This window comes from Nomascus leucogenys, chromosome 22a, assembly GCF_006542625.1.
Source record: "Nomascus leucogenys isolate Asia chromosome 22a, Asia_NLE_v1, whole genome shotgun sequence".
Taxonomy (NCBI): Eukaryota; Metazoa; Chordata; class Mammalia; order Primates; family Hylobatidae; genus Nomascus; species Nomascus leucogenys.
Window position 1 is genome coordinate 115,851,891 of NC_044402.1, and position 12,338 is coordinate 115,864,228.

Genomic DNA, 12,338 nt, shown 5'->3' on the forward strand with positions numbered 1-12,338 from the left:
ATTTGCTATAACAGAAGAAGATGAGGGGCTGCAGCTTGCTCCCAGGTCTGAATCCTGAGGTCTTTGCAGTAGAATTCCTGGAAATAAGCCTCAAAATCTTTATCCAGAGAGCTCTGTCTGTTGATAAGCATACGATGATTAACATATCTTTTTTGTTTGTTGATTTAATGGATATTCTTTCATTTCTATCTTTGACAATTAATGGTGTCCTGAAGTAAAGAAACATGTAGGCATTATACATAGAAATATCTTTCAGCCCTTTGGAATCCACTCTGGTTGGTTCATGTACTTTAAAAAATACTGAATGGATATTGACCTAGATTCCATGGTACCATGTTGAGAATTGTGCCTAGCTACTGAGAGTCTTTTTTCTAAGGTTTGTAGATATTGGATTCATTAATAATTTAGTGATCTTGAATAGGTTTTGTGCCTCTGGATATTTTTTATGAGTGGTAGGTATGATCTTAATCGTTTATCTAAACTCTCTCCTTGCTTCATGTGAATTCTTAGTAGAAATCTGGAAACTTAAGGATGAGGGAATGATAGGTTTATTCTCCTTTCTGTTTCACCCCTGTCTTTTTAAGTGGATTTTTGTTAGCATTCCAGCCTCAGAATTACTAGGTCTGGAACCATTTCAGTCCTGAGAGAGCCAGACAGGTGGACAAAATGTTTATTAATACTGAATATGTTTGAATTATTTCCTCTTCTCCCATTTTTCTTGAATAGTGCTTTAATTGTGTTAACTATTTGTAGCATGTTTCTAAGACTGGATTCCCTTACTCCCAGTCCACTGGCATTTCTCGTATTCCTTGATCCCAACCCAGGATGCCAAGTGATTAGTTTCTGATCACGCTGCTATGAAGAAATTCCTGAGACTGGGCAATTTATAAAGAAAAGAGGTTTGATTGACTCACAGTTCCACACAGCTGGGGAGGCCTCAGGAATCTTATAATCGTGGCAGAAGGCACCTCTTCACAGGGCGGCAAGAGAGGGAATGAGTGCAAGCAAGAGAAATGCCAGGTGCTTACTGTCAGATCTGATGAGACTCACTCATTATCATGAGAACTACATGGGGGAAACTGCCTCCATGATCCAGTTACCTCCACCTAGTCCCGCCCGTTGACACATGGGGATTATTATAATTCAGGGTGAGATTTAGGTGGGGACACAGCCAAACCATATCACGAAGATTATCTTTGAAGGTCTAGACATCTATGAAACTGGCTTTTGCTACTAAGTTTTCTGGGAACCAAAGCAATCAGATTTATAGTTGGTGACTCAAATAGCAGATAAAAGATAAAAGATATATAACATTAATAATACCTTAGAGTAATAAATTCTTAAGAAATCCTAGTAGCTTTTTTAAATTAAACTCTTAATTTTGAGATAAAAGTTGTAGATTCACATACAGTTGTAAGAGTTCCCATGTAACCGTTACCCTATTTCTCCTAATGCTAGCATTTGTCACACTACAGTACAATTCCACAACCATGCCATTGACATTGATAACAGTTAAAGACACAGGGCATTTCCAACACTGCGGTGATCCCTCATGTTCTTCTGTAGCCAGGCTCACTTGATACTGCTTCCACCCTCTCCTTACGCTTGGGCAACCACAAATCTGTTTTTCCTTTCTGTAATTTTCACTCATCATGCATTCATGTACAGTTTTTGTGTGTGTGTGTGTGTGTGTGTGAACATAAGGTTTTTGTTTTTTGGGGAAACAGCGTCTAACTCTGTTGTCCAGGCTAGAGTGCAGTGGCGCGATCTTGGCTCACTGCAATCTCCGCCTCCCGGGTTCAATGATTCTCCTGCCTCAGCCTCCCAAGGAGTGGGATTACAGGCATGCGCCACCACACCCGGCTAATCTTTGTATTTTCAGTAGAGATGGGGTTTCACCATGTTGGTCAGGCTGGCCTGGAACTCCTGACCTCAGGTGGTCCACCTGCCTTGGCCTCACAAAGTGCTGGGATTACAGGCATGAGCCACTGTGCCCAGCCTAAACATAAGTTTTTATTTCTCTTTGATAAATGCCCAGGGTTGTTAACTGCTTTGTGGTATGGTAGTTGCATGTTTAGTTTACTAAGAAACTGCTGAATTGTTTTCCAGAGTGGCTTGTACCATTGTGTATTCCCACCAGCAGTGGGTGAGTGATCCAGTGTCTCTGCATCCTTACTAGCTTTTGGTATTGCCACTTTTTTTTTTTTTTAAGACATTCTGATAGGTATGTAGCAATATCTCACTGATTTTAATTTGCATAAATGCTCATGATGTTGAACATTTTTTTGTGTACTTATTTGCTACCTGTGTATCCTTTTTGGTGAAATGTCTCTATGTCTTTTGCCCATTTTCTAATTAAATTTTTGATTATTACTGAGTTTTTTTGTTTTGTTTTGTTTTGTTTTGAGATGAAGTCTCGCTCTGTCACCTAGACTGGAGTGCAGTGGCACGATCTTGTCTCACTGCAGCCTCCACCTCCAGGGTTCAAGTGATTCTCCTGTGTTAGCTTCCCGAGTAGCTGGGATTACAGGAATGCGCCACCACACCTGGCTAATTTTTATATTTTTAGTAGAGATGGAGTTTCACCATGTTGGCCAGGCTGGCCTGGAACTCCTGACCTCAGGTGGTCCACCCGCCTTGGCCTCCCAAAGTGCTGGGATTACAGGCGTGAGCCACTGCGCCTGGCCTGTTATTGAGTTTTTAAAGTTTTTTTATGTTTTATGTGCTAGTTTGTTGTTGGAGATTAGTTTTGTTAATTTTCTCCTAGTCTGTAGCTTGTCTTTTCATCCTCTTTTACGAGGAATCTTTTACAGAGTAAAAGTTCTTAATTTTACTTAAGTCAAATTTATCAACTTATCCTTTGGCTGTAGCGAATATCCTCTGTCCACTTAGCATACAGATGTGGACTATCATCCTTCTTTTCCATTTGTATTCGTGCCTTATACTAAAGATAGTGATATTTTTGGGTGTTATTCTTGTTCTATTTGGACCGGTAATTCCTAATGGTTTTTGAACAGTTTCTACTTAAATTATTCTAAACAAAAGAGAAAATGATCCTAATTTGATTTTTCCAAACAGTCTTGGCTGTCTGTGTGCATCATAATGATTTGTGATGTCTGTGAAACAATTCTCCGCATTGGTTCTGAACATAAATTTTACTATGTCTCCAGATATTTAAAAGTACTCTGCTCAAGAAAATACTGTTTGTCAGTTTTGGAATGGATATGTTAGTTCTTACCTCGTGTGATATAAAAAGGCTTAATCCACGATTGCTGCAAAATAATATTAGTTTGTGTCTATGGATGCATTGTGCTAAGTTCCACCACAAATGTGTTAAATATTTAAGTAAATCATGGTAGTGTGTAGGAGAACAGTTAATTTCCCTCTGTCATTTGAGTGATATAACTATGTTGTAGGTCTTTCACATTAAATAGAACTAAGAAGCTTAAAGTTGGCCAGGCGTGGTGGCTTACACCTGTTGTAATTGTGGCACTCTGGGAGGCCGAGGCACGTAGATGACTTGAGCTCAGGAGTTCAAGACTGGCCTGGCCAACACGGTGAAACCCCATCTCTACTAAAAATACAAAAATTAGCCAGGCATGTTGGTGTGCGCCTCTAATTGAAGCTTGAGAATCTCTTGCACCCGGGAGGTGGAGGTTACAGTGAGCCGAGATTGTGCCGTTGGAGATTGTCCCATTGTGCCTGGGAGACAGAGTGAGACTCTGACTCAAAAAAACCGCAAAAAATAATATTTAAAAAAAGAAGCTTAAAGTTAAATGAGTTTAAAAGGCCCCATGTGATTTACCATTGTGTATGTGTTTCAGTTGCCAGAGTCTGCCCTCCGAGACCTCATCGTAGCCACCATTGCTGTCAAGTACACTCAGTCTAACTCTGTGTGCTACGCCAAGAACGGGCAGGTAAGTGGGCTGTTGGACTTGCCTTCGGGGGACTGTTGTTTTACGAAATGATATGTAAACATCCGTCTGCCTTAGACATTGGACAGCTTGAAAGGGAATATTTGCCAAATGTTTCTCTTTTGTGTTTGTCAGTGTTTCGTCAGTACCCTGGTGGGCTGTTAAAACTAATGATGATCAGAAAATATCTTTAGAAACAGGTACTCAAATTAGTTGTGCCGCTTCTTGCCTTGAATAGGTTGGCACATTTTGGATTAGTGAGACTCTAATAGCTGTTACAAAACTGGATTATTTACTCTCCTTTTCCCCCATTGGTATTATTTCCAGGGAAGAGGAGGTAAGTTACGGTACTGCCACCCGCCAGCCTATATTTTTGCAGCCTGCAGGGTGTTTTCACATTATTTCTTACGTTGTCTTATCAAGAATCTGCTCAGTAGAAAGACTGTTAGACTAGGAGTTAACCTCATCTTTAAAAAATCAGGTTTATTGAGGCATAGTTTGTGTACAGTAGAATTCACCTTTTTAAATGTACAGTTTGACCAGTTTTCACGAATTTCACAGTATGTGACCGCTGCCACAATTAAATACTGAACATTTCTTACTGTGTGATGTTAAGCAAGATATTGAACTTCTCTCCTAGTCTTCTTAGCCTCAAAATACAAGATTGAGCTGGTTCACCTCTGAGGTCTCTGCTAGCCTTTTCTTCACACGGTGTCCTGAGCTTATCTCTTGGCATTTGTTAAATTATTTGTCCCAGAAGTGACATGGAGGCGGGTGGATATGAATTAGCTTATGGCCTGGAAGACCCCAGATTGCCAGTCTCTGTAGTAACAAACTCCTGGGAGATTGTGTCTACTGGCGTCATGTTCTAAAAAGTTCTGTAAGTCCGTGTAGAATGAGTGCTTCATTCCTGATGTTGAGGAGGAGGTGGCTGCACAGGTATTTGTGGTCTCTTTTATTCTCTTGTAGCTGTGGGCAGGGTTGCCAGCAGCTGTGCTCAGAAAGAGATGGACTGTTGGGCAGACAGCTTAGGGGCTGTTCATTATAAGAACTAAAACCAGAAAACACACCTGTGCATTTAAGTCCTTGGTGCTTAGAATTCAACCCATAGAAATAGAGGAAGGAAGGAAGAACATTTGTACCTGGTGGAATTGTTTCTACTTTTAGCTACCCATGTCAGATCCTTACCTCAATTTCTGAGAGTTGATATTTTAACTGTAATTTATACACTAGGGCAAACAAAGACTTTCAAGTAACCATAGTTATTTTTGTGGTCATTAGTGTTATTTATTTATTTTTTATAGAGACAGGGTCTTGCTCTGTTGCCCAGGCCAGAGAACAGTGACATGATCATAGCTCACTGTAGCCTTCGACTCCTGGCCTCAAGCGGTCTTACCGCTTCAGCCTCCTGAGTAGCTGGGACTACAGGTGTGCGCCACTACGCTTAGCTATTTTTTTATTCTTTTTGTAGAGATGAGATGTTGCCATCTTGCCCAGGCTGGTCTCCTGAGCTCAAGCAATCCTTCTGTCCTGGCCTCCCAAAGTGCTGGGATTACAGGCATGAACCAGTGCACCCAGCATTGGTCATTTATTTTAACTTTTTTTTTTTTTTTGCCCTCAAACCATCAATTTTATTGAATTCTAGAATATTAATAGTCGTATGTCACACATCACTGAAGAGGTATGAATAGTAGTTATAAACCTCTTAACCCCACCCTTTTTAATGACTTAAAAATTATTTATATTTCTCTTATTTTGGCCTGATATGTTCTTCCACAAAACTAATAAATAGGTTTTGGAGAGTGTGCACAAAAGATCCTTTTGAGAAGAAAGTGTCGTTGGAAGAGGTGTTCACTTTAATGTCTGTGTTCCTCAGGTTATCGGCATTGGAGCAGGACAGCAGTCTCGTATACACTGCACTCGCCTTGCAGGAGATAAGGCAAACTATTGGTGGCTTAGACACCATCCACAAGTGCTTTCGATGAAGTTTAAAACAGGAGTGAAGAGAGCAGAAATCTCCAATGCCATCGATCAATATGTGACTGGAACCATTGGCGAGGTGAAAGACTTGGCATTGGGTTCTGGGCTGTGTTAATATTCATTTCATCCCTGTTATTATGTGTAACAGATTTTAGCTTCATACACAGAGGAAAAGATGCTTTCCTTGAAATTCTATGTTATCTAAAATTGATCATTGAAACTTCTTACACATTTCTCATGTTCTTCTGTCTCATGTAACTTTCTTCATTGTTTTTGACCCCTTTCTGAAACCACAGACCTCTGTTTTTTTAAGTTGCAGCCTTGGTGTAGGTTTGTATATTTGTACTTCCCCTGTAGATTATAAGCTTTTGATGACAAGGACTGCTTTTCACCTACGTCGAGGTGCCTGCCACCATGTCAGGCATGGTGCTTGCTGTCCGACGGGTCTATATTCAACATTAAATACAAATTGCCTGACGGCAGGTAACCCTGGGGTCTTCTCCCACCACGTTTTCTACATGTGCCATTAATAACTTGATATATTTTGTTTACATTTTATGTTCTTCTGTTTGAAGAAGGTGCGTAGGAACATTACAGTCACAAACGTTAGGTAGGTAGCCTGCCAGAAGAAAAGATCTAGCCCAGTTTCTGGATATATTGCATGCCTAACAAAATGCTGGATGGAAAACAGAAGCTTGCTAATCAAATACTAGATGGTCTTCTGAAGAGCCAATTGACTACCCTCAGTTTTTTATTCAGGAGCAGGAATCAACATAAGTGTCATTGAAGAGTGAGGCTGCAGAATGTAACTGAAGTCCTTAAGATATCTTTTTTTTTTAACTTTGATACTTGAATTTTTCTGTTTGATACTACCAGTCAACGCCTGCTACTAGTCCTGAAAGAGTCCCGGAAGTGAACAAGAGTAAAAGTATGTCAAAGCTAAAACATCATCCAAGATAGAAGCACCTTGTAAAATATGATTAACTGTCTGTTTGTGCCACTATGACACAATACTGCAGGCTGGGTAACTTATAAACCATAGACATTTATTTTTCATAGTTCTAGAGGCTGTGAAGTCCTAGATCAAGGTACTGGTGGGCTGAGAGTCTGGGGAGGCCTACCCTCTGCTTCCAAGATGGCACAGCCCTCTCTGGAAAGGACAAACACTGTGTCCTTACTTCACAGAAGGGCCATACTTCCCCTGAAGCCCTTTTATAAGTCTGTAATCCATTCATGAGGGCCCCACCCTCATCGCCTAGTAACCTTCTAAAGACCTTACTTCTTAATACTGTTGCATTGGGGATTAAGTTTCAACATGAATTTTGGAGTGGATACACACACTCAAAACATAGCAAATATTATGAATTGTGTTTTGTCTACAGCTGCTTTTATATTTAGAATAATTTTTGTATAAATGTAGTTATAGAACATTCATCCTCATCTCTTTCCTAGATTGGATATAGAGGGTTTTTTTGAAAACCCTTGGAACACAATTTTTTATTTGCTTTCTTTGCTACAGTACTACCAAAGCAGTAGATTTAAATTAGACAGTAGTCTAATAGACATAAAGTAGTAGATACGAAGTAGATTTAAATTAGAGATTTTAAAACAGTGTATTTTTATGTAAGTAGCTTAGCCAAAAATAAAAAAATTACATATGTACTTGGAATAAACTGATTTAGAAAGCAAAATGGTATTATCTTTATTTGGTAAACTTAGAATCACTTTTTTTCCTTAATGAAAATATTTCTAAAAGCATCAAAGAGATTCTAGATATGTGAACTTCCATGTAAATAATGGTAATTATTTAATCAAGAAATCCTGGCCGGGCGCGGTGGCTCATGCCTGTAATCCCAGCACTTTGGGAGGCCAAGGTGAGTGGATCACGAGGTCAAGAGATTGAGACCCTCCTGGCCAACATGGTGAAATTCTGTCTCCAAAAATACAAAAATTAGCTGGGTGTGGTGGTGTGCACTTGTAGTCCCAGGTACTTGGGAGGCTGAGGCAGGAGAATTGCTTGAACCTGGGAGGTGGAGGTTGCAGTGAGCCGAGATTGCACCACTGCCCTCCAGCCTGTTGACAGTGCAAAACTCCGTCTAAAAATAATAATAATAAAAAGAAGTCCTAAGAAAAATGCCCAGGTGCTTTCTGGCATGGTGATTTGCACCACATAGAACTAAAGATGATGTCAGACCAAGCTTCTTCCTTTCTCTCTCCCCGCATAGGATGAAGATTTGATAAAGTGGAAGGCACTGTTTGAGGAAGTCCCTGAGTTACTCACTGAGGCAGAGAAGAAGGAATGGGTTGAGAAACTGACTGAAGTTTCTGTCAGCTCTGATGCCTTCTTCCCTTTCCGAGATAATGTAGACAGAGCTAAAAGGGTAAGTATGGAATTGGGTGCATTTGCCTAGAGTTGAGCATTATGTAGAAACTGTTTCAGAAATCCTGCTTTTGATTTTTAAAAGGTGTGGCAAAGTGATACAGATCAGTAATATTCAGAGAACCATTTGACTTCTCCATTGGGTGGATGGAGAACCCAAATCCTGTTGTTATTTTGCCTTTTTGACTGAGTGTATCTTTGTTAGCATATGCTTTTTAGAGGGGATTCTGAGTTTTGCAAGTTTTTACATAAAATCGCGTTTTGAAAATCAATATACTTCCCCCAGAGTGGTGTGGCGTACATTGCGGCTCCCTCCGGTTCTGCTGCTGACAAAGTTGTGATTGAGGCCTGCGACGAACTGGGAATCATCCTTGCTCATACGAACCTTCGGCTCTTCCACCACTGATTTTATCACTCACTGTTTTTTGGCTTGCTTATGTGTAGGTAAACAGTCACGCCTGAAACTTTGAGAATAACTTCTTAAAAAAATAAAACAGTATCTCTTAATCACTGGATCCATAGTTTTTGGTAGTTGTGTTTTATGTTAAAGATGCAGGCTCTTTGAACTGACACATGACACATAAATGAGGAATTGCAGAGCACCCCTGCCTGCCGGAGCTCAGCCCATCCCACAGCACTGCCCGTGTGAAACATAAACATTAACAGGAACCAAACGAGCTGAGCAGCCAGAGGACATGGCACAAGTCACTGTGTATAGGCCACACTTAAGGACTGGGAGTTACACCCATCTTAAAGGTGTGGAGTATTGATGTAAATTACCTAGAATTCTTCTGCATGGGAGTTGTATATTAAAGCTCCATGTTTCCTCCCAGGGGAGTCTTCTCATGCCGTTTTTTTTGTTTGTTTTTCATTTTTTTAATTTATTTTTTTGAGATGGAGTCTCAAAAAAATAGTTCTGTCACTCAGGCTGGAGTCAGTGGCACGATCTCGGCTCACTGCAATCTCCGCCTCCCGGGTTCAGGCGATTCTCCTGCCTCAGCCTCCCGAGTAGCTGGGACTATAGGCGTGCGCCACCATGCCTGGCTAATTTTTGTATTTAGTAGAGACAGGGTTTCACCATGTTGGTCAGGCTGGTCTCGAACTCCTGACCTCATGATCCACCCGCCTTGGCCTCCCAAAGTGCTGGGATTACAGGCGTGAGCCACCATGCCCGGCCCTCATGCCATTTGTTTTTAATCACACTTCTGAGAAGCTTGGTTGTCTACTTTACAAACAAACAGCAGATTGGCACCTGTGAACTGGAACCTTAGAGGGGATTGGTAAGTCTTGTTGACCCCCTCTATGGATAATCTGATGTATATTTTTCTCAGTGCTAAGTGAAATGTTTCCCAGAATTTCAGCAGCCCTAGATTCACCCTCTGGAGCTGCATAAAAATGTAGTCAGTATTTGGTGCTCAGAAATTGTACCCAATATTCCAGTTACAGGCTTATCACTGCAGTGGGCACAGTGGGAGGGCAGTGCCTTCCTTCGTCAGGACAGACCTGTGCATCTGTGTGTCCTGCCTGTGTGCTCCTGACCGTTCCCGTGCATTGCACCTGTGTCCAACTAAAACCCTTTGCCATTGTTCACCTTTACCGATGAGTCCTACCCTCTTCCCAAGTCTTTAACCTATCCCCTTGCTAAATAAAAATTTCTGAAGTTTTTTCTTAATGGTCATCTTTCTAAGTTATTTCTGGTTCAGCTAATCTTCCAGCCCCAGCATAGGATCTGCCCACATTGAAACAAGGCTGACTTGTGTGATCAGTAAAATACTGCAGGAAAAATAAGACTTTTGAGGCTAGGTCCTAATGCATTGCAACTTCAGCCTTAGTTTCTTGGATTACTTCCTCTGGGATAAGCCAAGACCACGTTTAAGATTTAAGCAGCCCTCCACAAGGAGAGAAGCCATCTTGCTTACACTAGTTGCCAGCCACATGAGTGAGCCACCTCAGAGGTGGATCCTCCAGCTTCAGTCCCAGGCAACATCTGGCTTCAACCTCTTCAGAGTCCTGAGCCAGAACTGCCCAAAAGAGCTCTTGAATTCCTGACCCACAGATACAGAGAGATGCATACTGTTGTAAGCCACAAAGTTCTGGGGTAATTATGTAGCAGTAAATAGCGAATACAGATTTTGGCTTATAAGTTAAGTGTGCATTGTCTTTTTGATGGTTTTTTTGGCTTGACCAAAGGTTAACATTAAGGGTATGATAATGGGAACAGGCTGGGCACTGTGTCTCCTGTCTATAATCCCAGCACTTTGGGAGGATTGCTTGAGGCCAGGAGTTCAAGACCAGCCTGGGCAGCATAGCGACATCCTCATCTCTTAAAAAAAGAGACAATTTTAATTAGCTGGGCATGGTGGCTCCTGTTTGCAGTATTCTTCACATAAATGAAGAATAAATAAGTGGAGAATTTACAACTCCCATGCAGAAGAATTCTAGGTAATTTATATCCATACTCCACCGATGGGTATAACTCCCAGTCCTTAAGTGTGGCCTGTACACAGTGACTTGCTTTCAAAGAGGAGAGTATGGAAATGGGAATAAAATAGTAACTACAGTGGAGAAAACTGACACTTTCTCAGCCAGATGATCAAGGTCAACATTGATAATGTCATGTTGCTAGGAAATACCTCAAAATGGGAGAATGGCACTTTACCTTTTTGGTCTTCTTTCCAAAACCCTATACTCAGCTTAATCGTGAGAAAAACATCAGACATAACCTAGTTGAAAGACTTTACAAAATACCTTCCTACTGTCAAGATCATCAAAAAGAAGAGAAGCATGAGAAACTGTCATGCTTAGAAGGGCCTAAGGAGATGTGATGACTAAATGCAGTGTGGTGTCCTGGATAGCATCCTGGAACAGAAAAAGGACGTTAGGTAAAAACTAAGAAAATCTAAACTGTTTAGTCAATATGTATCAGTATTGGTTCACTAATTGTAATAAATGTACCATGCTAATGTAAAATAATAATAAAAGGAGAAATTAGGTGTGATGTATCCTCACAATTTTTTCTATAAATCTAAAACTTAGAAAATAGGTCGGGCGTGGTGGCTCATGCCTGTAATCCCAGCACTTTGGGAGGCCGAGGTGGGTGGATTACCTGAGGTCAGGAGTTCGAGACCAGCCTGGCCAGCATAGTGAAACCCCGTCTCTATTAAAAATACAAAAATTAGCCAGGTGTGGTGGCAGGCGCCTGTAGTCCTGGCTACTTGGGAGGCTGAGGCAGGACAATCTCTTGAACCTGGGAGGCGAAGCTTGCAGTGAGCTGCAATCGCTCCACTGCACTTTAGCCTGGGCGACAGAGCAAGACTCCGTCTCAAGAAAAAAAAAAATTATTAGAAAATAAAAAGCCTATTTTAAATAGTGTATAACCACATTCGAGTATCATACTAAAAGGATAAGTCATTTTGAATATCAAATACCCAATCACCTTTAGATCTCCCCCAATGGCTAATTTTTTTTTCTTTTTTCAGTTTTTTGATTGTGCAACCCAAGCCTGGTACATCCATTGCATTTGATTGGCATGTCTCAAGTGTCTTCAACACCTGGTTTCTCCTTTTTAGATTTTTTTCTTGCAATCGATTGACTGAAGATTTTTGGTCTCATAGTTTCCCACATGCTGGGCTGTGCCATTGCATTCCTGTGATGTTGTTTAGTTTGTGCCTCTGCTCCTTTCTTACACACTGATAACCGAAGTTACGTAAATTTTTTTAGTTTGACTTATTGAAAATTTAGGAAAAGGTTTTGAGACTTCCCTCCATGAGGATGACTTTTCCAATTTCTTCCTGCAGGTTTATAAATGTTTACTTCATATATATTTAAGGCTAAAAACATGGACACATGTTTAAAGTTATTATTGCTTTTGGTTTTGAGTTTTCTTTAATGCATTTTGTTAACCTTTCCCTTTGCAGTCAGCCCATTTGTATTCAATTATTGATGTATTTGAGGCCTATTTTGACTATCCCGTAAAGTTTGACCTACTTTTAATTCCTTAACATTGTTTTGAATGTACGGTTGTATTTCCCCCCAATCTAAAAGCTTTAACTCCCAGTTTCTCC

At 40.7% G+C, this 12,338-nt stretch overlaps 1 protein-coding gene across 1 annotated transcript in view; it reads left to right on the plus strand.

Annotated features, from left to right (window-relative positions):
• Positions 1–8,789, plus strand: part of ATIC (5-aminoimidazole-4-carboxamide ribonucleotide formyltransferase/IMP cyclohydrolase) — a 38,751-nt gene extending 29,962 nt beyond the window's left edge. Inside the window, exons 13-16 of the mRNA XM_003254044.3 lie at positions 3,825–3,917; positions 5,791–5,973; positions 8,120–8,275; positions 8,561–8,789. Of these exons, the coding sequence (XP_003254092.1) occupies positions 3,825–3,917; positions 5,791–5,973; positions 8,120–8,275; positions 8,561–8,680 (552 nt within the window). The 3' untranslated portion in view covers positions 8,681–8,789. The remainder of the gene's footprint in view (positions 1–3,824; positions 3,918–5,790; positions 5,974–8,119; positions 8,276–8,560) is intronic.
• The last annotated feature ends 3,549 nt before the right edge of the window (positions 8,790–12,338 follow it).